Genomic DNA, 24,444 nt, shown 5'->3' on the forward strand with positions numbered 1-24,444 from the left:
AAATAGGCAAAAAGTACTTAAATCGCAAATATAAACTTAAATTTTTTTCTTATATGTATAAGATTTATATTATGATAGTCATCTATAATCTGTAACTCTTTATAGATGTTTCTATTACTTCGTCGAAATTATTAAGTAACTATCATGTTGTTACATATATTCACCATTCAGTGGCGTGGCGTGAATTGCGATATATCGATTGATTCGCCATTCAAACCTATGAAAAAAGATCGATTATCAGGGTGTTCGCAGCGAACACCTTAGTAATCGATTCTTTACCATAGCTTCAAATGGCGAGATATCGATGATCGATTATTCACGCCACGCCACTGTCACCATTATTTATAACTTAAAAAATTGTATAAATTTTTGTATTGGAAGATTACAATAAATCAATTTTTTTTAAAAAAAAAAAAACGCAAATTCATCGCGCATGCAAGACCTCCGTTTTTTCCTTTGGTTTTTTCCGAAAGTTTTACACGTGATCTAATCTGCCGTCCCTAAAAATATAAAGGAAAATATTTAAAACATTTTTAAAAAATAAATTTTCCGACAGGCAACGTTCGAAAGTTTATACGACGTTCTTGCTAAGGAAGGTAGCAAAGTCAAACGATCTCCACCCACGCCTTGGGGTCTGATACGAAAAGATGTAAACAAACAAACAAACAAACTCGATTTTATCCTTTTCATATCCTCCTTCCTCGGATAAAATTAACTGGGTTAATTGCAAAGATCGAAACTACTCTTATTTAGTAACGCCCTGGGCCAAAAGCTAGAAGTTTTTAATTTTATTCATCTATGCTTCGCTTGTTGTTTCCTTCTAATTTTGTGGTCGTAAAATAACTGTTAAATACGAATTAGCTCCCGTTCATAATCGGACCCAGACCGGGCCATAATTGGGCCCCAAAAAGAGGTCCGATCAGGATCAACTCATGCACGGAGAAAAAAACTTCGTGCGTTGGACTCGAAGTTGAGGTCATATGGATCTGTGAAGTTTTCGGATCACATATCTAAAAACTTGAGGTCCAACTGCCGAAGTTCGGGTCAGACATCTGAAGTACTTCGATATATACCGAAGGGTTCTGGTCACACATCTGAACTAATCCGGTACGTACCGCAGTGCCTCGATGTCTAACTTCGGCAGCTCAACCTCAAGTTTTCGGATGCCTGATCAGAAAACTTCAGAGATCTATATGACCTCAATTTCGAGTCTCATGCAGGAAGTTTTTTTCTCCGTTTTGACCAACCCAATTTATTTCACTGGGCGAGAGGCAGTGACGATATTTGCGAGTTGGCAACGCTGTTTTCTCTCCATTTAACTCAATCAAGATAATCGATTCTACATCGAAATTGCATTATCGATTTATTTACATACACTGAAATGGGCAAAAATCGATGTTGCCAAATGTCAAGATTTTTTACTGGTGAGCTCCCTTTCTTGAACACCGAAAATCAACAATTAAAGAGGTGTCAATTTGGAGGTTCCCTCTGAATAACCTCGTAACAGCGATTATACGATGTTTGATAATAATGTGATAGTATTTTCAACATTTTTCAAGTCTTAATGTTTGTTCTAATTTTGTTCCCCTGTGTCCACACATGGAAAGGAATGGTACACCTTGGTATTCAAGCCATTCCGGCAACCAAAACTTAAAATTTTCAACGGTCAATAATATGAACCGCTGTTGTATGTTCCATACTTTTCAGGGTTTTTCCATCGAAATAAATGGTGGCCTCTTTGACGCTAGATAAAAGATAAATATACCGTAGAGGGATTTTTGGATTTTTCAATAGTTTGCTTTTTTATTTTTTAAATTCGGTGCTTTTCAAAGTTAAACTTTAAACTTCAAAACAAGCGGCACGTGATGGCTTAATTCAAATAATCAGTTTATGAACAGTTTTATGATCACCAAAAAACATGAACAGTTTCAAAATCTATTTAGGGTACAGAGCAGTTTTGTGTCCAACTTGGTCAATTCGGGGTTCACCCACTTAATTCATATAATAAACAAGTTTTGAATTGAGTATATTCGAGGCTGTGACACTTTACTCCTCGTCCAATTCATATAAAACCACTTGAGTCTCATGTATCAATTAGAAATGACAAATGAAGCGACAAGAAGCGTAACGATTTATTTCCAGTTACAGTAGACTGAATACTGACCGGGTAGAGGCGCCTTCAAAACACGATATAGACTACACTAACGGGAAGAGGTAGCAAGATGCAGTATGCAAAATCGAAGGCGCTCTTGACGCGAGCAGCGATCCAACTCAGAAATAAGAAACACAACACGCAAACACTTTTAAAAGTCGCTGATGCTGATTAATGACTGCAATTTGAAAAGCACCTGCCCTCTCCAGCCCGGCGCCTGTCCAAACCTTCTCAAGAGGCTTTTGACTCCGCAAAGGTCCCTATGTAGTGCAGTAATTCCCTAACTAAAACCGCGACTTTACCTACGAATTCCCAAACTTTCCCTAACTTTAGCAGGTCACTGCAAATTCCTTAACCCCCTAGCCCTATTTCCAGGCCGCCAGAATCCTTACACAGAAAGACACTAAATCATACATGATTTCATTACAAAAGTCAGTAAATTGAAAATCGCTCGGTTGCTAAGCTACTTAATAGCTCGGGATTGCTGGTCAGGCAAATCAATTTTGCACAGTTTAAATTTGACACATTTAAATTTCGTACACATATTATAAGCCGATAAGCTTACTAAGAATAATAGTTCACCTCACCCGGTTTCTTTAATCTTAAGCGTTCCCAAATATTGAAAGTTACTTTAAAAATAATGCGAATCGCGCTTTTTGCTAACTTGCCGGGGCAGTTGAACCAAAAAGTCACGAGAAACCTAAATGCAGCATTCTGTCGGACGGAATGAAGATTCATACGAAACTCATCAATATCCTTTAAAACAACGCTGCTAAGCTAAAGAAAAACGCCTTATAAATCTTCAACGGATTTAAATTTTCCTCAGAGAAAATACGAATTTTTTGGAAAAGCTGTGATGATTTTTCTTCAGTTTTTCCAGACAATTATTTCCGCACTTTCATCTAAAATAACCAACAAATTCAGGGTAAATATGCGTAACTATCTTCCAAAATAAATGCTGAATCCTGAGAAATGTGGCAACATTGGAATGTTCATACGGCGTTTTTCCTTTGCATGACACAACGGATTCCAGGCAATGTGCCATAAAACAGGATTCAAACGCGGCGCTGAAAAATAATACACACGGAGGAGAAGGAAGCGCTTCGCTGGAGTCTTTCTAGGCCGCACAGTCGCACGCGCGTAAGAATTTCCTTCAACTTGATGCATAGGCAACCCCGCGACCGCTGCGTTCGAATAGTTGCTGCTTGTAATTTTGCCGAGCTGACGATAGAATCGCGTACTTGCGGTGAGTTTCGGTTGGAGTTGTGCGGTTTTAAGTCATCAAGGCAGAACTCAGGGAGCACGAAGGAGTACATTTCGTCGAGAATTTAATCGTGAGAATGTGGCGACTTTTCCTTTATATCCAGGCAAAAAGACAGGGTTTATTGGTAAACGTTGCGTTGAAACAATTTCAATTCTATAATTCTTATTTGTAAATCTCAGATAAAAAGGGACGGTATGGATTCGATCGACAAGAATCGATCGAAATAAAAAAACGCCAATTGATCGACATAATCCGATCGATTTACGGGTTTGTTGATTGATCTACGGTTGTCGATCGGTTCACGCCGCACGGTGGAGCGAAGCATAGGAATGTCCGGTCATCGCCTTACTACCGAAATTGTTTCGGCTCTTCCACTCGTTCTCATGGGAATTTCGTGTTAAACCAGGATATGCTTATGTTATCTAGATCGCAGAATTCATTTTTGACCTTACTTTTCGTATTCGAAAGTAATTATTTTCTCCCCGGAAAAATTAGTTCGTGTTCCGGGGAAAGATATTTCCTCTTCGGAACGGTAAGTCACTACTACGGAGAAAATTATTTTGTCTCCGGAAAAATGAGTTGGTGTTCTGGAGAAAAATATTTTCTCTTCGGACGAAAAGTTATTGCTACGGAGAAAGTTATTTTCTCTCCGAAGAAATTAGTTAGTGTTCCGGAGAAAAATATTTTCTCTTCGTAAGGATAAGTTATATTTACGGAGAGAAAACTGACTGTTATCTCGACAATAGCCAGTCGATAACCGCAAAAATCATGAAAATCGGCTCAGTAGAACGTTGAAAATAAGCGTTACCAGATATGCAAATTTAGGAGGTCTCGGAACTTATACATACGCTATGACTTAGTGAGTTTTTGGACTACAACTCTCATTTTGTGCCGTAGTACATTGATTCATTTATGCGAGGAAAGCTCCGTACTCTTAAAGGATGCCTGTCATTTTTAATATGCTGCAGCGCCTACAATTTTGTATGATACTGTGCAACACTTCTGTTGTGAAATAGTTGCTTAAGGCGCCGTACCGTGGCAGGCGGGCGGCAAGCGCGCATTGGCGCCTACAAACCTAAGGGGATACTTCAAGCATTGCGCAATGCGTGAAGTATCCCCTTAGGTTTGTAGGCGCCTGTGCGCGTTTCGTACCAGTAGCAAGCCGCTCCGCTGTGTTAGGCTCTAATATTTAAACTCGCGGAGTCAGCGATTTTCGACTTTGATTTTGAAATGTTTGCACACTCTGCATGGATTATTCTCATTTAAACTGATGAAAAAAAAATATGTATTAAAGGAATATGTAATGTGCGTTTTGTAAATTTTAATGTTGTTCCGTGTGAAATTGAATAATTTCCAAAGCCTTTTAATTTTCTCTTTCATATTTTGTGATTTTACTGTGCTGCAGCTTGGTGTAAGCGAAACCAAACGCTCAAAATTGGACGTATTTGACTCTAAAAACTTAATGTACATGGGATAAAACCAAAGATTGCGTGCTTTTTGGTTTTTCCCCTCTTTTATTCATTATCGTGTGTATAGTTTCTTTCAACTACGGATCGTTGAGATTAATATCGATGCCATAGCTTGAAAAAGGTTTTACAAATATTTGCCACATTTTAAAAATGTAAATGTTTTTCAAATTAAGTAATATTTTCATGGTATGTGTATATGAGGTATAGTTAACAGCGTTCGTAGCAACAATTGCCGCAGACGCAGCTGAAGGCGAATTGTTCAGTGACAAAAATGAAAATGATAGGAAATCTGCATGTAACGAGAGGGTACGTACTTCATCGGCATGAATCGAACAAAATATAAAAACGTGAACCGATCAACACCGATCCAATGGACAAACAAATAAAAAGGTAGATCAAAATCATTAGAAAACTTGCATTCACTGTAAAAATTTCAAATTGCAATGTCTCGAAATTAGGATCAGCCAAGATTTTGATTTTCCGCGATTTTAAGTCCACACGTACCATAGACTCACCCCTTGCAAACCGATTTTGGGTAATTTTTGTCGCATTTTTTTTCTTTTGGCTTAAAGATCACTGTGTCTTAGTGTCGTCCTCGGAGTCAAACTCAGGGCAGGGATGGACTGTCGTGCTGAGAAAACACGCCGTGGGAGCTTTCAGACGTTGCCAGACTTCTTTCGACAAAATCAGGAATTTTCAGGAACTTTGCTAAGTATTTTCCTCCCAAATTTTCGAAAAATTCCGTGCGTAATTCGATCTTAAGTGTCCGAAAATGTCAATTAAAAATGTTCAAAACTTTCCTAAAAAATTAATAGCTTTTAAAAGTAGATTTGGCAACATTCGAATGTTTACACGGCGTTTTCCCTTAGCACGGCAGAGGAGGTGACACACGGTGATGCGGCGTACTTCGCGATAAGTCGATTAATCTGCCGTTTAATCCTATGGAAAAGGATCGATGAGCAGGGTGTTTACAACGAGCACCTTGATAATCGATTCTTTACAATAGCTACGAATGGGGAAATATCGATAATCGATCATTCACGCCTCGCGGCTGGTGACACAGATGCCGGAGCGGGGCTTCGAGGTCGGGAAATCGTCGCTCCTCTGACGTGAGGGCGTATCTGGATTTACGCATGAGCCCCGGAAGTCATAGAATCATACGGGATACAGGGCTCACGTGGAAATTGAGATACGCTCTTTCGTCAGAGGAGCGACGAAACGAGCGGAAACCGGATCGTACGGTAAATCCGATTCGAAAATCTAATAAAACCACTTCCCGCTCGCCTCCGATACGTTTCACTTCGAACTTCGTACCGCGACTTTCGGGCATCCCATTTCGCCCGACAGCGACGCTTCCTCCAAATATGAGCATGCAATTTCATATCGTAATACGCGCGTTGTCATCCACAGCAAAAGCGCCATGACTCCGTTCAAGTTTTTTCACGTATTTCCCTCAAATCGTCCTGTGGCGTGGCGTGCTTTGCGATATACCGATTGATCTGCGTTTAAACCTACGGAGAAGGGGTTCGTCATTCATTCGTCTACAGAGTACACACCAGTGGCGTGGCGTGTTTTGCGATCTATCGATATTTCCCCATTAAAGCTGTGGTAAATAATCGATTATCAAGGTGTTCGCTGCGAACACCCTGTTTATCGATACATTTGCATAGATTTAAATGGCCGATCAATCGATATATCGCAAAACACGCCACGCTACTGGTACACACAATAATTAGCAAAATTTTGAGCAGATCGTCGTCTTCTGGACGGAAGAAGGTAAAGCCATTCCAAGGTCGCCAAATTGACCCAAACAATTAATTTATCTTACAGAAACGTACCTGTGCCACTTTTATCCAAAATTTTCTGATTTCTACATGAAATGTGCGGAAAATCAGTGAAATTTTAAGTTATACATGCCCATGATTTTCCCGGTTGATATGCGCATTGCTATGGAAAATTTGGCAAAATTGAAGTGTAGTTACGTGCTTTCGTGGGTAAACGACGAGATGTAGGTTGTCACAATGATCGATTATCGATGCTTTTTCATTTGTAGCTGTGGTAAAGAATCGATAAATAAGGTGTTCGTTGCGAACACCCTGTTTATCGACCCTTTTTCGTAGGTTTAAACGCAGATCAATCGATATTTCGCACAGCACGCCATGCCACTGGACGATTTGAGGGAAATACGTAAAGCTTGAACGGAGTCACGACGCTTTTTTGAAATTTTGAAGGGAAATTCTTAAAATCTGGAGGAAATTCGCCGAAAATTTGAAGGCGGTTCTTTATTTCCCTCAATGGCATCGTATTTGACGTCATACGGCCTAGGTAGGCTGGGATGGTCATGTGAGCAGGATAACCGAAGGAAGGCAGCCGAAAATTGCCAAAAGCGCTAAGGATATAGAGAGGAATAAGGATAGGTGCAAATGGCGGTTTGGCGTCAGAGCTCACTTCTACGTTATGAAATTCCTATCGCGGTACTTTATTTCTACAAGGATTTTCCTCCAGATTTTAAGAATTTCCCTTCAAAATTTCAAGTCTGATTGTGAATGTTATTCAAATTTCTGTTGGGAACGAAAAATATGAGAGTAAATTTGGCAATGCGGAGCACAGTAATGCTGAATTTGTTAAATCCATCCAATTACGATATATTATAATATAAAGCTTACGGAGTTCTTCAAATTAATATCGACCTCGCATTCCGTAAACGAATCGCAGTTGAGCTGCCTAGAGGGCTGTGGTAAGCTTTGTAAGTTAAAATCTCTCCGTTCGACGGTGGGAAAAAAACAGATTACACATTTTCTCCTGCGGCAAACTGACATGGACGACATATTTATTGTTGAACGCATTCCCTCTTTATTTGCGGTGCCTTATAGGATAGAGCGACAAAAATTTTAACTCCTTGAGCAATGGTTCAATGTGCGGATCATTGTCAATTACGAAAACAGTGATTTTCAATTGGAACGAAAAAAGCGTTTCGGGTCCCTGAATTGTGGAGATTGAAGGTAGAAGGGGGGGGGGGGGGCAATATAGTAATGATGCGCAAATTTGGCGCGAATTGGTTTCCATCACAAGTACCAATTAATTGAACCCGGCCATAAACGGCATTACTTCGATTGCGTTCTTACATCTTTCGAAAAACAATGAGACACCTAATGAGGCACATTGGTGCCACGCAACGACAGAAAATATAGAAATAATTATCGATGTAGGACATTTTGAACGTATTTAAAGCAAAAGGAACTATCCCCGTTGTGACATTGGCCTTGTCATGCGTGTACTCTTTCGGGTCTCAGGGCCCAGTTACAATTTATAAAGATAGTTCTCGTCGTGGTGGAAACGCAAGGTAGAAAGTTGAGGAGGGTTGCTTTACGACGCAAGTAACAGACTTCCTCTATCTCTTCCAGTTGATAAGGCATAAAAAAGATGAACGTACTTTCAAGACGACTTTCAAACTTTCAGGATTTCCTGATCGGAATAGGGGACATTATTCGCATGCGAAAACTTGTGATGCTACATGGAGGAGCTCACGATTTCTGTAAACACAAAATGCCCCTAAAATATTGATCATTCTGCGCTCCATCTCCAACCATTCTTGTGGTTTTCTCACGCTCACCTACTTTCCTTAATTTTGCCCAATCTTACGGATTAAACTGCATGATAGAACACGAAATAATTCACCATTACCATGAACACAATTTTCCTTTAGGCATAAGTGGATCTGAACACTTTGAACGGGGGGGGGGGGGGGGGCGGCAGCGGCGACGACAGATTGGGGTCTAGAGAGAATTGGACGCATTTCTGTCAGACGGAACTATGTGCATTAAGACTTGAGCCCAGAGACCCATAGGAATGTATGCATAACAGGGCTCGCGTCTTAGTGCGCATAGTTCCGTTTGGCAGAAACACGTCCAATTTATTGAACAATTTGTCGAAATTTCAAAGCATCTAACGGGCAGTTTGAGTCCATTTTGTCATGAAAAATTCCCAAATACAAGCGTTCTTCCTTCCTCTCTCCTGCTTTCCTTCCTTATTTCTGTTTCCTCTTTTTCTTCCTCCTTTTCTTTCAGGCGAACGGATCGACCCCCCCCTCCTCCCTTGGATCCGCATATGACTTCAGGATAATATTTACATAATATTACCAGACTATCAGTGGCGTGGCGTGAATTGCGATATATCGATTGTTATGCCATTTAAATCTATGAAAAAAGATCGATTATCAGGGTGTTCGCAGCGAACAACTTAGTAATCGATCCTTTACCATAGCTTCAAATGGCGAGATATCGATAATCGATTATCCACGCCACGCCACTGCAGACTATTACCGGTTTTCACTATGACCCGATTCCTCCAGACTTCTCTCGCTTTTCCAAGTTGTCCCTACCTATGGCCATCAAGTAACCATTTTCCCCCGAAACTTTTTGGATACTCTTCCCCTACTGACCCACTGGACTCACGACCTGGCAACGCGGGTGGAATTAATGAGTGCAATTAGAAGATAAAGCGCTACACCGAGTCTCCGTATCGGCATCGCGTAGAACTTGGCTAGAAAAAGTGATAATGCAAGTTCTAGATGGAATTTCAGTGCCCCCTCCCCCTCCTCCCCGAGGATCGAGATCTACGGTCGGGCCCAAAAATGGCACAATTTAACGCGTTCTCCGTTCGATGCGAGTTGCGTCAACGAAGCGCTGTCCTGCCGTCCCACAGTGGATCCAGTCAATTAGAGAGATCGGACATGAAATTGTTGGCCAAATATCAAATTTTGATGTTTATTTCGTCACAAATTCAATTTCAAAGGGCGTTTCTGAGAGTAAATTTTACGAAAAAAACCAATGGAGCCACTTTTAAACTTCTTTGCTTTATATTTTAGAAAATATAAGCTATCAAAGTTTCCACATATTGTCCGACTTCTCCTATTGACGCGATCCAGTGTGCGCCACAACCATCACGTTAGAGGACGGATTGCGCGTCATAGCACTGGCCACTGCGCGGTGCGTGGCTGGCATGAGAGGTAAGTAACTCGATGATTGGAAATTCAAAACCTGGCGAACACCATCAGGTGTTGTTGAGACAATGCGAGCGACTACTTATCTTATTTCATGGGAATCCATGAGTTCGAGAATAACATAGGGCTCTTGCAAACCTTAACAGCGGAACGATTATTGAAACTGATAGATAAAGCGATAGACAAAGACGACAAAAGGGATTTGGAGGGATCCTATTGGTGGAAACGGGTTGTTGCAATGGACAAAGGAGGTAGGTAATCGACTAAGTAACGGCAACCCACGAGAAACCCAACAGTTAGTCTATCATTTTCCCCCTTAGTCGATGAGAACCACCCATTTCAACCAATAGAATGGGCCTGTTGCATGCAAGAGATACAGCCGCGCGAATAGACTTTTTAAAGGTTAAATGACACGAAAATTACGATGGTTACATTAAAAAAGTCTGAAATACACTCCTTACTGCGCAATTTGCGTTGTTAGGAACGCGCTTTTTCAAATTTCCCGCGTCTGAGGGCAGTTTTCTAATCACCGAAAACGAGCAAACGGCGGGCTCGGTGATTTCCGGAAGATGCCGAGTCATTGTTTTTGTTGTTGTTGTTGTTGTTGTTGTTGTTGTTGTTGTTGTTGTTGTTATTTTTTCCTTCAGTTTGTTTACAAACTCAACGTGATCTCTTATAGTGGTGCATATACGCTTTATGCGCTAACCAAATCGATCAACTTTTAAATATCCAACGCAATCCTCCTAAATTTCATTTCACGATATCACGAGCTCCGATTTTTAGGTTATGTTGTCAGTTTTAGTTGACCGGAAATAGCCGCGAGTTGCCGTTAATTGTTTCCGCTAGAAAACTGCCCCCAGACGCGGGAAATTTGAAAAAGCGCGCTCCTAACACCGCAATTTGCGCAGTAAGGAGTGTATTTCAGACTTTTTTTAATGTGACCATCGTAATTCTCGTGTCATTTAACCTCTGAAAAGTCCATTCGCACGGCTGTATCTCTTGCATGCAACAGGCCCATTGCTTTATACCCCCTATGTCATCTTTGTCTATCGCTTTGTCTATCAGAATCAATAATCGGCCCGCTGAAATAATAAAAAATGCCTCAAAAAATCACGATGAGCATATTGTCGTTACCTGGACGAGGGAACGTAACTCCATTCAAAGGTTGCAAAATCGACTCAAACAATTCAATTTTTTCGAAGAATTTATCTGCGCAATTTTTGTTGAAAATTTGTCTGATTTTTCATGATGAAATCAGAGGAAAAATCAGAGTAATTTTGAATCGAAAATTCCCAAAATCTTCTCATTATAGTGCAATTTGCGCAGGAGCGGGAAATTTAAAGTCACGCCTAAAAAACGTTAGTAACTTAGTTAGAAATTACATTTAATGACTTTCGTTGCACAAATAGTGTTCTAGGTGGAATTTTAATGAAAAAACATGACAAAAAATACTTAAATTCGCACTTTGCCTGGTGGTTTTTTCACTTCTAGCTTAACATCCTCCGCTAAAAAAATTAAATTTATGAGCTTCCCGCTTCAAGAAGTGTAATCTCTCAGTTTCACGCGACAGGAGTACGCAGAACCCACTGGGCTGAATATAACGCCAAACCGCTTGAGTGTTTTTGACCCTCTCGCAGATGAGTTCATTCTGCTAGATACAATTTCAGTTTATGAACTGTGTAGCTGATCGGACTATCCAAATAAATATTTGAAAAAAGTTGTATCTGCTCAGAGCAACCGACTTGGCTATTTGACATAAACTAAAAGCACAAAATGACTCCAAATCCAGTCTGATACGACTAAATTGAACCCTACATCTGCTTAAAATATGGACCTTTTTAAAAAGGTCTAATAGAATAATTCTACACTGAGCAATGACGTTCAATCAGAAAATCACAAAGTGTGATTCATCTTCAAAATTTCTTGTTATTGCGTAGAATTGGAAATGTCCGAAAACAACTCATTGAAGAGAGATAAGCGTTAATTATTTACATTGAAATTAGTCTTCAAACTGCTTCTTCACGAAAAAACCGAAATCAACGTGGTTGAAACAATCAGCCACGGAGACAAAACTTATCGTTCGGCAAATAACCACAGTTGAGTTTCACAAGTGGACTACATTTTGCAATTAGGAACTACGAATTCTGGCTCATCCGTAAGAACACGTAAGAGCATAGGGAACATACTGGTACGCACGTTGTTTCTAAATTGAGCCAAAAATTGTAGTTCGTAATTGAAAAATGTAGCCCAGTGATCGTTTCCCAGACGGAGGAATGTAACTAAATTTCAGCGTTGCAAAATTTCGGCTCGTAAATAGCATTCATACCAGGAAACTTATATTTTTCATGACTTAAAAAATCCCACTACCTCTTGTGTCATTGTTGACAAATATTGCTGAAAAAGCAGCATCTTTTGCATTAAGTCTTATGGGAATAATGCTAATTTTCAGCAAAATCTGGAAACTATGTTCAGCTCCTAGACATCATATCCATTGTCAACTTTGACACAGCCACGAGAACTTTCAAGACAATAATGAGTTTTCCACGTTCAAAGTTGGAAATTGTAGAAAATCTTACCTTGACAGTGTCGTAGTGGGCATCCGGAGGTTCTATCCGTCCATTACTATTAACTACAGTACTATTAGAGTTGGGCACAGAATTCGAATTAACTAAAGCTGAATTTGTTCTACTACTATTCGACCGAAAACTGTTAACAGAAAAAACAAAGGAAAAGTTCGTTAATTTTGGTGAACATTGTACAGGATAAAATGTTTTAATCTCCAGCGTCAGTGAGAGGATTCCAAATATTTATAGTGAATGTTGACCTCTTCTCGAGGATTTGAACCTCCTTACTTCCCCGATAAAAGGTTAAGGCTAAGGTAAAGGTTAAGGGTAAAAGGTAAACTTTTTAAGAAAAATAATAGGGTAAAAAACATAGAACAATTTAGGTTACCCTCGGAATGAGATTTACAGCTCGTTTAATCAATAAATCGACCGCGCCGAGCAAAAAGCAAGCCGCATCAACTATTACCAAATTTAACGTGGCAATTTAATTTTTTACATGAAAAAAGTTGTGCGGATTTTCGTGCACATTTCAGAGAATTTTCTGCACACTGCGAAGCAAATTCTTCAAAATTTTCCGAGGAATCCGCACAAACTCTCTTGTGAAAAATTAAATTGCCTAGGAAAACTTGGAAATAGCTGATGCGGCTTGGCTACTTTCTGCTACAGACGGTTTTAAATATTTCTTCACGGTTAGGAAGAAAGGAGAGAAACAATTCTTTCTTAGACCTGGAGGTTTTACAGGGTGTCTAGCATTAGGAAAAACCGGAAAATATCAGGAATTTTGGCCGATCAGGAAAAAATCAGGAAAATCGGAAAAATCGGAAGTTTTATCAGGAATTTTTCTTACGCGAATCTCCTCTTACTGCTTTTTGCCCACCTTGTCAGGAGTCGTCGAAAAATCAGGAAAATATCAGGAATTTTCATAATGAAAAAATCAGGAATTTTTCATAAAATATCAGGAAAAAGCAGGATTTTTCAAAATTAAAAAATACTAAACACCCATGTACAGTCCAAGGGAAACGTTAAGCCTTGAGAGAGTATTGTTTTCATTCAAATAATTCCCCTTAAATAAGTATTTCATTCGTCTCAATCGGCGAAAAACTTTTAAAGATGCAGTGACTGTTGCGAAAAATCGTTTACCACCGACTGTCAATAAAAGTTTCGCGATCGGTGGCGGCACGGTCGCAGATTTTGATAAAAAAAGGCATGGCGTTTTTGCGATATATCGATTGATCTGCCATTTAAATCTATGGAAAGAATCGATAGACAGGGTGTTTGTAACGAACACCTTAATAATTGATTCTTTACTATAGCTTCAAACAGGGAAATATCGATAATCGATTGTTCACGCCACGCCACTGGTGCAGTTATCATTTCGTCATTTCCCGGACGAAGGAACTTATCTCCATTCCAAGGTTGCAAAATTGACTAATACAAATTACTTTTTGTGAGAATATACCTGTGCAATTTTGTCTCGCAATTTGTCTGATTTTTGCATGAGATCGGATAAAAAATCAGTAAAATTTTCAGTTGAAAATGCCCAAAAATCTACGGTTAAAATTTAAATTTGCGAGGGGGAATATGGCAACGTTGAAATGTAGTTACGTTCTTTCGTGGGGGAAACGACGATTTGCAGCGATACTGGCAGCAATGCCGTGCTAAGGAAAAACGCCGTATAAACCTTTAGGCGTTGCCAAATTTCCTTTATTTAGATATGCATTTTCGAGAAAACCTATTATTATTTTTCTTCCAGTTTTTCAGATTATTTTTTTTACAATTTCACCTAAAGTTCCTGCAGATTTCAAGGAAAAATATTCACAAATCTCCTTTAAAATACATATTTTATCGGAGGAAATTTAGCAACTTTCGAATGATCATACAGCGTTTTTAGACGAGTATGTAAGAGACAGGATAGAGAGGGGTGAAAAAGAATCCTCTCTTCCCTTCTAAGGAATTTCATTTTGGGGCATATTTAAATAGAGAGGCGATTTCCTAAGCCGAATATTGGAGAAATCGTGGCCCCTCTGACACAATAGCGTGTCTGACTATTCACGTGAGCTCCGTTTCACATAAACATGTATGCATCCTGGGGCTCATGGCGGAATCAAGATAAGCCCTTACATCAGAAAGCGAGGAAATGGAGCCTGCCGAGTATCCCTACTCGGATTACGTGACCAAATTCAAAAGTTCTCTGCTTTTTCTCGAAAGGATTAATAACTCACCCGAGTCCAGAGGTTAACCCTGAAACTTCTTGCGGCTCAGCATCAGCATAATGCTATGGTAAGGAAAAACGCCGTATGAGCATTCGGGTCGAGTTGCAAAATTTCCCTGAATAAAATGTGTCTTTACGAGGGCAGTTAAGCATATTTTTCCTTGAAATTTTCGAATATTTTAGATTAAATTGCGAACAAAATTGCCTGAAAAAATGGAGGAAAAATATTCAGAATTTTCCTAGGAAATTCGGATTTTCATTGAGGGAAATATGACAACGGCTGGATACGCATACGGCGTTCTTCCTTAGTACGGCAGCATAGATTTCGAAACTCCCGAGAGCTGACTAGCGGATAATACTTTAAGTTTCCTGTTGGCTGTACTAGTCTTAAACAGAGCCTGGACAGGGAGAGACATGGCAAGTTTTGCCATATCAGACACCCGTATTCATAGTCGTTCCTTAAACGTCAACTGGACGTATTTCTGGCAAACGGAACTATGTGCATTAAGACATGAGCCCTGAGATTCATAAGATTATATGCATAACAGGGGACATCTAGGGACTATCACTTGTTGATAACCGTAAAAATCATGGGAATCAGCTCAGTAGAACGCTTAAACGAACTGTGACGAAAAAATAAACTTACATTGTTTAAATGGGAGAATCCGGAACTTTGCAACGTAATATAAATTAACCTGGGTTATAATATCAAAATCTGAATATAGCGGGCTCATCTAGAGACAATTGCTTGTCGATAACCGCAAAAATCATGAAAATCGGCCCGGTAGAACGCTGGAACGAAGCGTTACCAGATACGCATTGAGGAGGTCTCGGAGCTTATAGTATAGATATTTTGATTTATGGAGGTTTAAAGAGATTCTCGAAAACACCGAGGAGTGTTTTTTCGCAGGAATCTGGAAATCTAATCTTCCGTCATAGCTCCATAAAACAAGCCTTACCGAAAATTTTGCCTCCTTGGACTAACAATACGTTCCTTTACACTCTGGGCTGACACATTTGCACTATACATTTTTTAATGGATTAGTTGCACTTGCCAACAAATTAAATTTTTACAGCAATCTGGCAATCCGATCATGGTGTGGGCACTGAAGCCCAGTAATTATATATAACACCTCCTTGTATATTTGAGCCCTCTGGAAAACTTCTCGAAAGTTTTCCAATCACTGGATGATAGCATTGTACTTCCCTTGCTGCTCTAAGTTTCAAACTATCAGTGAGTGGTGCGTGAGGATTTTAGACGTAAAGTTAGGATCATGACACCATACCAGGAACAACAAAAGTTCAGTTTCCTGTTCTATTCGCTCTTCCCAATCTCACAATCTGGTGACGCAAATACAGGGTTTGCGCCGGAAAGTTTGGAGAAAAGCATTTCGGGCCTTTTTCTGGTTTTGTTTTCCAAGGTTTAGTTGGACAGTGTTATTATTTAGTCTGTGAACTCAATTAGTCGTATTTTGGACAAAAGAACATGAGTCCCTTAAAAGATTGTAAAACTGAACTAAACCATTCAATTTTGTTTAAAAGAATGTACGAGTGCAATTTTTGTACATTTTTTCATTTTTATTTTTGCAAAAGATTTGAGAAAAAATCAATAAAATATCAGTTCGAAATGCTAAAGATTATCCTAGTAAAAATGCGATTTTCGAGGGGAAATTTGGCAAACTTGAAACACAGTTACGGTATTTGAAGAGGAGAACGACGAATCGGATTACATTTTGCAATTTGGAACTACGAATTCTGACGCATCTGGAACAACACTTATGTGCATACGAAAACTAATGATACATACGTTGTTCCTAGACTGAGTCAGAAATTGCAATTCCTAATTGCAAAATGAAGTTCGATAGTGACTGACTGAAACTTGTTTGAGAGCTTTCTCTGTATTTCATTGTAGAAACTCGCACTGTAGACACGCGTGGATGAAATTCCCACGTTTCCAAAAAATAAAAAAAATGGGGGGCAACAATTCTTTCCTTTTCGTATTATTCAGCTTTGAAATCCGTATCCTTGTTTAAGGTGATTCGATGGACGCCATATTTTGTATCAGACCGGCATGGGATGTATCGCATCGATTAGCTACATTTTTTCAGCTACTCGTCATTTTTCTCGAATTTTGAGATCGCAATTCTGTTGTCAAGAGACTAAAGAATTTCACTTACCAATTTTGACAAACTTTAACGTAATTAAGGCGTGGTTTTTTAGAGAAAAAATATCGCATTCTATATACGGAGCGGCTGTTGCCGGTGCGAAACGCGCAAAGGCGCCTACAAACCTAAGGGAATACTTCACGTATTGCGCAATGCTTGAAGTATCCCCTTAGGTTTGTAGGCGCCAATGCGCGCTGGCCGCCCGCCTGCCGCGGTGCGCCGTCTTAAGCAACTACCGATATCGAAACTGCACTCGAATGCTATATTTTTTTTCTAAAAACCCCGCCTTTATGATGTTGAATTGTTTGTCAAAATTGGTGAGAGTACTCTTTAGTCTCCTGACAACAGAATAGCGATCTCAAAATTCGAGAAAAATGATTAGTGGCTGAAAAAATGGAACCGATCGATGCGATATATCGCACGTCGTTCTGAAACAAAATACGGCGTCCATCGAATCACCTTAGGCCTTGTCTCCACGAGCCGTTTCACGAGATTTGTCCCAGGGAAAATCCCACTTACGAAGTTGGGAAAATTATTGAGTTAATCAATATTTTTCCCAGTACCAAGTATGGTTGTGCCCCTAGGACCCACTGAGAGAAGAAGAAGAAGTGAAAACTAATTGTGCGATATTTTATTCATTACTACATTGTTCATGTTTGTTTAGTTAAAATAATGTGTCTAATTGTCAATTGAGTGCATGTATTATTATAATACCGATTAAATACTCGACTTTAACTACTTTATCTTCCCGCGCAAACTAGCCGCAGGACTGTATGAGCCCCGTTCCATGGAGACGGTAACTGGGAAGAAGTTTCATTCCTGCGATTCGAACTTGGGGCAAATCCCATGAAAACGTCCCGTGGAGACAAGGCCTGATGTTGAATTGTTTGTCAAAATTGGTAAGAGAACTCTTTAGCCTCCTAACAACAAAGTTGCGATCTCAAAATTCGAGAAAAATGATTAGTGGCTGAAAAAATGGAAGCGATCGATGCGATATATCGCACGTCGTTCTGACACAAAATATGGCGTCCATCGAATCACCTTAAGGGCACTCTCAAGCGAAAATTCGAGTTGTGTTTACCTTTCGAGGTCTAAGGCGACCGGTTGGGTGACGGAGTGGACTTTGCAGTGATGGTGGTAGGCCTGGGGGAGGCACAGAGAAAAGGGGCGCTGCGTGGCCGTGGGGCGCACTGACGACGGTCGAGACATGTCCGCCACCCGAATCAAAACCCTTGCACAATTATCACTCAATCAAAACGCACCGACTTGAACCCGAGCGAAACTTCACATCGCATCACAAACCTCTCTGCAATATACCCCGCACCTTAGAATCAAACTTCTTTACTTACTCACTGAATAAAATGATTGAATTTCATTATAATTTACTTCATTTTTAACGGGACTCAATGGACCACTAGGCAAGGTACGAATGTAAGGATTCTGATACACGTTTCCTGACCAGAATTTCACGTAGAACACGATTCTTGCATCGACAATTATCTAAATAATTTCCTATCGAGGATATTAACGTTTTTATGTTACATTGGTTACGGGAAATTTGAATTGCCCGATCACACGAAACTCAATACTCTACGCGAGTCCAATCGCGTACTACAACGGTTTCGGTAGGCTTCTCAATCCAGCACTGTTCATTTCTCACCCTGTGTTGCTCAAACTATAAACAACTTGCTACAGCTGAGCAAAAGCGTCAAGATTGAGGTTGCCAGATTTTTATACCGCATAGAGTGTCGTGGTAATTTTTAGCAGACGATTTGACTCACGTAGACCATTGAGTTTTCATGAGCGGGAGGTTTGAATTCACGAGTGAGGAAACATTAAATATATTGGTTAGGAGGTAATTTCAGGAATTTTCGTTGCGCAAAACGTATTTTACGTAAAATTTTGGTGAAGAAACGTGTATCAGAATGCTTACCTCCATACCATGTGTAGGGGTCCATTCTGCAATATGGAACCGATTATTTCTGTCTCATCCATAAAAGCACCTTCCTCCAAACTGCCGTGCTAAGGAAGAATGTCGTATGAACATTAGAGAGTTGCCAAATTTCCCCGAATAAAAAGTGTATTTTTGAAGAATGTTGTGCCTATTTTTCCTTGAAATTTTCAGATATTTTAAATTAAATTGCGAACAAAATTTTCTGAAAAGTGGCGGAAAAATATTCAGGAAAATTATTTTTTAAAGAAGGAAAAATGGCAACGCCTGAATGCTTTTACGGCGTTATTCCTTGGAACGGCAGCATGGGAAATGGGGGCACTAATATACGAACACACTCATACTAATACACAAATACACATGTGGACCCTTGCGACTAAACAGCGTATACCCATGTCAACGTCGCTAAGATTGTCTAACACTTTCTTTTTTTAAAACTATCCAAAAACAGCCACATTGTACATTCCTCTGCCAAAATATTCAGATTGGTAGAAAGACAATTAGAGGCAAATGTCAGAGGAAGGCTTACAGCTCTCTACCAACTGGACGATTACACACATACAGATAGATTGTGCATACATTCGTATGCACCATCTTAGCAATTAATGTTAGCATGGGTCTATGCTATTAGATCGAAAAAGTCTTCACATATGTTTAATATGTTCATGATAGGTGTGTATATAAATGTTAATACATGTGTATAATATGTTCATATGTGCACACTAATGTTTCTGCTGAAATGAGACAGAAATAATACTTTCTTATTCCAAGATGCGTCTCCATAATAATACAATTCTACACTGCCATGCTTCAGAAAAGCGCTTTTGGAAGCTACCAACATTTTTTTTGATAAAATACGCATTTTCTGGGAAACTTGAGAATATTATTCTTTGAAATTTTCAGCGAATTCTATTTGAAATTGACTTTACATTACCTGAAAATTTCAAAAAAAAAATTTTCATGGTTCATATCGAAAATAACTATTTTATCAGTAAAAAATTGCCGACTCTCGAATGTTTACGAGACGTTCCTCCGTAGCATGGCAGTACAAAAATACTCCCTCTGGGCTTTCCTTACTTTGCCACCCAAATAACAAGGGAAAACACACTCACTACACAACGAACTTCTTGAAAAACGGATTGCCCCCGGGTGACTCAAAAAGTCGATATGGGTTATATCACCACCTTAAAAACGCGACAAAGAGCAAAGTTGCTCCAGCTACGGATCTAATTCTCAAAAGTCGCACTTTACCGCACGAATTACACAAAATCGGGCTCGAACACGAGGAATGAAGGTGCGAAAATTCGGCGAAGCGCCGTGCGAACTGCGGTAGCGCGGGAACTGGGATCTAGCGTCAACTGGAGAGCGCCAAGTTGGTTAGGATGCCATGAAGCCAGCGCGCGACCAATGACGCACAGTGGACAGGGTCAATTAGAGAAGTCGGACATGGAATTAATGACTAAAACTGCAAATTCTGATGCAGGGTGTCTACTAAAACAGGCGGGCCAAAAATCAGTACTTTTACAGTACTTTTTCAGTACATTCCCAAAGAAATTCAGTACCTCTTCGATAGAAAAATTCAGTACTTTTTCACTACCTCCGTTTGACGAAAATCGAAAAATTTCAAAAATTTGAATTTCTCGCTCAAATTGGGACAAAAATGACCAAATAAATGAAGAAAATTCCGGACCTTTTGAGAAATTTCCGCACTTTTCAGTACTTCCGGACCCCCCTTAAAAAATCGGTACTATTTCCGGACTTTCCGGATTTGTAGACACCCTCTTTGATGTTTATATCGTCGCATTTTAAACTTTGACGGCTGCATGTACAAGGAAATTTCACAAGGAAACCAATGGAACCACTTTTAGAAGCTCAAAGTTTTGTATACGCGGAGTTATAAGCGTTTGAAGTTTCCAGATTTTGTCCGACTTCTCCTGTTGATTCGATCCGGTGTGTGACGTGCCGTGACGGTCGTAACAACGTCACTGTGCCGGGGGCCAAGTGACCGAGTCCCGAATGGCCGGCCACTTCATTCGCCCGGGGTCGGATCATCTGCCTATCGTCTCCGGATTCCTCCATCCGTCGCCAGTGAAAGTGTTATTGTTTCCTTGTGCTAAGTCACTCGATCAGAGACTTCAGACTCGAGTACCTATATACGCGAAAGTATTGCCATCTAATCTCAATCTATTTACCGCAGCAAAAGTGTGCCGCTCTCTGATTGGTCGGCTATCATGGAGGCCCTAGAGTCCCTTTATACTGAGAGTCAAGACAACACCCCTCATGGAGTGACAAACGGGAATAAAGATTACACAAATTAGACGTTTATCGCAGTTTTTCGTAATCTTTGATCGGCTCATTCTTAATTTCCTTTCTCCGTTCCTTCTCTCATTCCGTTTGTTCCTTGTCGAACCCGAAATTCCTCGGTCCATTCCAGATTATTATCTTTGCAATTGGTGAAAATGTAATCTTTATTCCCGTTTGTGACACTGTGAAGGCCTAAAATACGGTTAACCAATCAGAAATGGATTCGCATTGTCTTGACTCTCAGTATAAAGGGACTCTAGGAGGCCCAAAGTTGGACCAATGTAAACAAACTCCAGCCCCTCCGCTCCTAATTTGGCCCAATGTAAATAAACAAGATGGCGGGACAGTTCCACAAAGTTCTAGACGTGATTTTGGGTGTGATAGAAACTTTTTTATATCCAACTTCTGAATTGAGTTCGGATCGAACTTTGATGAATTTTCTTGCCGAAAAGTAAGCTTCGAGTGTGATTATCATTCATTTCTCAGCCGCTAATACGTGTTCTTCTGGGTCAGATTCGTTTACATTGGTCCAACTTTTGAGCTCCATGATAGCCTGAAACTGATGAATCAATCAGAGAGCGGCACAGAGATGGCAAAACTCAAATACAGGTACTCTACTTCAGACTCGTCTCACCTTACAAACTAGGGCTCTTAAACTGCCACTAATTCTGTAATTTTTTGGCCCGGGTGGCATCAAATTCTTTAAAAATCTAAACAAATTTTAAAGAAATAAAATTCCCTGACATTTTCCTGACTTCCCTGACACATTTTCCTGACTTCCCTGACACATTTTGGCGAAATTCCCTGACAATTGAAGATGTGACGGGTGGTTAAGAAGGCATAATTGAAACTAGTTTTCAGGCAAAATTTGTTGTTCGAAACCTCAAACCCATTCTAGAAAGCAAAAGCAGGTGTGATTTAACAAATTTTCCTTGACATTTTCGTCATTTTCCCTGACATTTCCCGGTTGTCCCTGACTTTTCCCGGTTTTTCCTGACTGTGACAACCCTGAGAAATATCAATACTTTAAATTTAGTATGTTGAAGTGTACTTTAAATTTCCTGAAATTTTGCATCGCTGCGATGGCAACTCCGTTCCGTGATTTTTGCGATCCACCTGTTGGCAAGAAAGGACGCCCGATCATCGTTGTCCGAGTTGAAAAACACAACATCAACACACAAACACGCATCGTGCGTGATGCGAGGCAAAACAACCGTGCTCCTCCGGGAATGAATCACGTCACGTACGTCGTCGGAGACACGTCCGGTGACTCGTCATCCGGGGGGAGGGGGGGGGGGGGTCACGTGACCCCGCCGGGCGTAACTGGGTGAATCTCAATCGCCGCTCCTGGGTCCGATCCCGATCGATGGATCGATTCGACAAGGACGCGCGGAGCAACGGCGCACGGTGGATCGAGTCGACAGGAGAGGTCGGACAAAATTTGGAAATTTTGAACGCTTATGGGTGGTTTCTCGATAACTGGAATACTGCCGTGCTAAGGAAGAACGCCGTATAAACATTCGAGAGTTACCAAATTGCCTTCGATAAAATGCCTATTTTTAAGGGAAATTATGAATGTTTTTCTTCGAAATTTTCAGGAGCTTTAGGTGAAATTGCAAACAACATTATCTGAAAAATTGGAAGAAAAATATTTGTAAGTTTATCAGAAAATTCGTGTTTCAGAAATGGAAATTTGACAACGCCTGAAGGTTTATACGGCGTTTTTCCTTAGCACGGCAGAATAGTTTTGTCGCTGTGACAGACAACATATTTTTGTGACAGGCAACATATTTTTCGGTCATATTATCAGTAATAATGGTAATCACTCGAATAATTTTCGCATTAATTTTCAAAGGGTTACGTATCATAACGCGCTCTAAAGATTTATTGCTCTACTCCTCAATTAATATCATGTAAATTCCGAAAATGTGCAGTCTGTTACGCGGTATGAAATTAGCGTAACAGATAGCACATTTCCCGCCATTTATAAATTAAAATTGAAAAGTCGAGCGAAAAATCTTTGAAAAGCGTTATAGCACGTAACCCTGTGTAGATAAATGCAAAAAAATCGAGTGATTATCATTACTACTAAAAATATGACCGAAAAGTGTGTTGTCTGTTACGGCGGCAAAACTATCCCAGTTATCGTGAGACCGCCCTCGTTTATACAGAACTTTGAGGTTCTGTAAGTGTTCCCATTGTGTTTTTCGTGAAATTTTTTTCGAGAGGCAACTCTAAAAGTTTAAAATGTGGTATCAACATAAAAATTTGCAGTTTCAGTCAAAAATTTCATGTCCGACCTCTCGAATTGACTGTGCGGCGCGGCGGGTGATCCACATGAGAAACTCGCTCTGCCCGCCATGCCAGATTTATTACGCAGCGCGGCTAGATCTGCCTTGCGATAATTACAGTGCGAAACCACGTATCTCCGATGCGATGTTTCAAAATTTCCGGGTTATTCTAAATTTTCGAAGGAAAACAAGCCAGCTTCATAACTTTAGATTAATACGGAATATTCTGCTTGCACAGGAGAAAAATCATTGGGAGCTTTCAAGAAATTAGGTTGACTAGTTTTCCGAGGAGAAAATAAAATACGACACGAAGTCTGAAGTGTCGCAAACTGAAATACGTGGATTGAGACCTTCGGCCATGATGGCGATCAGGTTTGCCCGGCAAACCGAACCGAACCGAAATATACACCCACAAACTGACTCAGATCTCTCACGTATGATTTCAGTTATTTTCCACTAATCACAATTTATATGGCATTTATATTTATATATAAATTACATTTATATTTATATTTAATGGCATATTTTACTAGATATGCCAGGTTCCGGTCATTTACTCTACGGAGTTGCGTCTGTATCATGATTTGAATTGACATTTATAGGAGTTTTTTGACAAGCCGAAATCATGCCATCCGTTTGTATAATCTACGAATGGATGCTCGGGGGAAAACGCATCTCCAAAAACTGTGTTATGAATTTTTCATTGTCTTGCTTCTCCTTTTTTTTTTTAAGTCCATTTGTGGATGGAGGCTCGTTGCAGATTTTTAAAGTCATATGCACGGTTTTCAGGAATTTTTCGAAGAGATCAAATGCTATAGTGAAGAAATCAAGGACTTCCACAGGAGTTTTGAGCTTTTCACTGAAAACAGGGGGCGAAAAGCTAACGCAGAGTAGAAAAGTTGGATGGGGCGAAACATGTGATACAACTATTTCTACTTCAAAATAGAAGAAATTGCATGATCACGAAATGAAGGAGAATGAACTCTTTTTGACTGACTCAGAGACTTTAACGCATGGGTAGAAAAGTTGGACGGGGTGAAACGCGTGATACAACTATTACGACTTCCAAA

The 24,444-nt window shown here is 40.0% G+C and overlaps 1 protein-coding gene across 5 annotated transcripts in view; it reads right to left on the reverse strand.

The window, feature by feature from the left end:
• LOC109040476 (WD repeat-containing protein 47) overlaps positions 1–24,444 on the reverse strand; it is a 287,658-nt gene that overhangs the window by 189,284 nt on the left and 73,930 nt on the right. For 2 of the 5 annotated variants that reach the window (XM_072301256.1, XM_072301257.1), the window contains exon 5: positions 12,464–12,593. In XM_072301256.1, the coding sequence (XP_072157357.1) occupies positions 12,464–12,593 (130 nt within the window). Of the gene's footprint in view, positions 1–12,463; positions 12,594–17,909; positions 18,188–19,856; positions 20,146–24,444 lie in introns of those variants that run through there. The other 3 variants (XM_072301259.1, XM_072301258.1, XM_019056443.2) reach the window with 3 other exon arrangements.

Source organism: Bemisia tabaci, chromosome 6 (assembly GCF_918797505.1).
Source record: "Bemisia tabaci chromosome 6, PGI_BMITA_v3".
NCBI classification, from domain to species: domain Eukaryota; kingdom Metazoa; phylum Arthropoda; class Insecta; order Hemiptera; family Aleyrodidae; genus Bemisia; species Bemisia tabaci.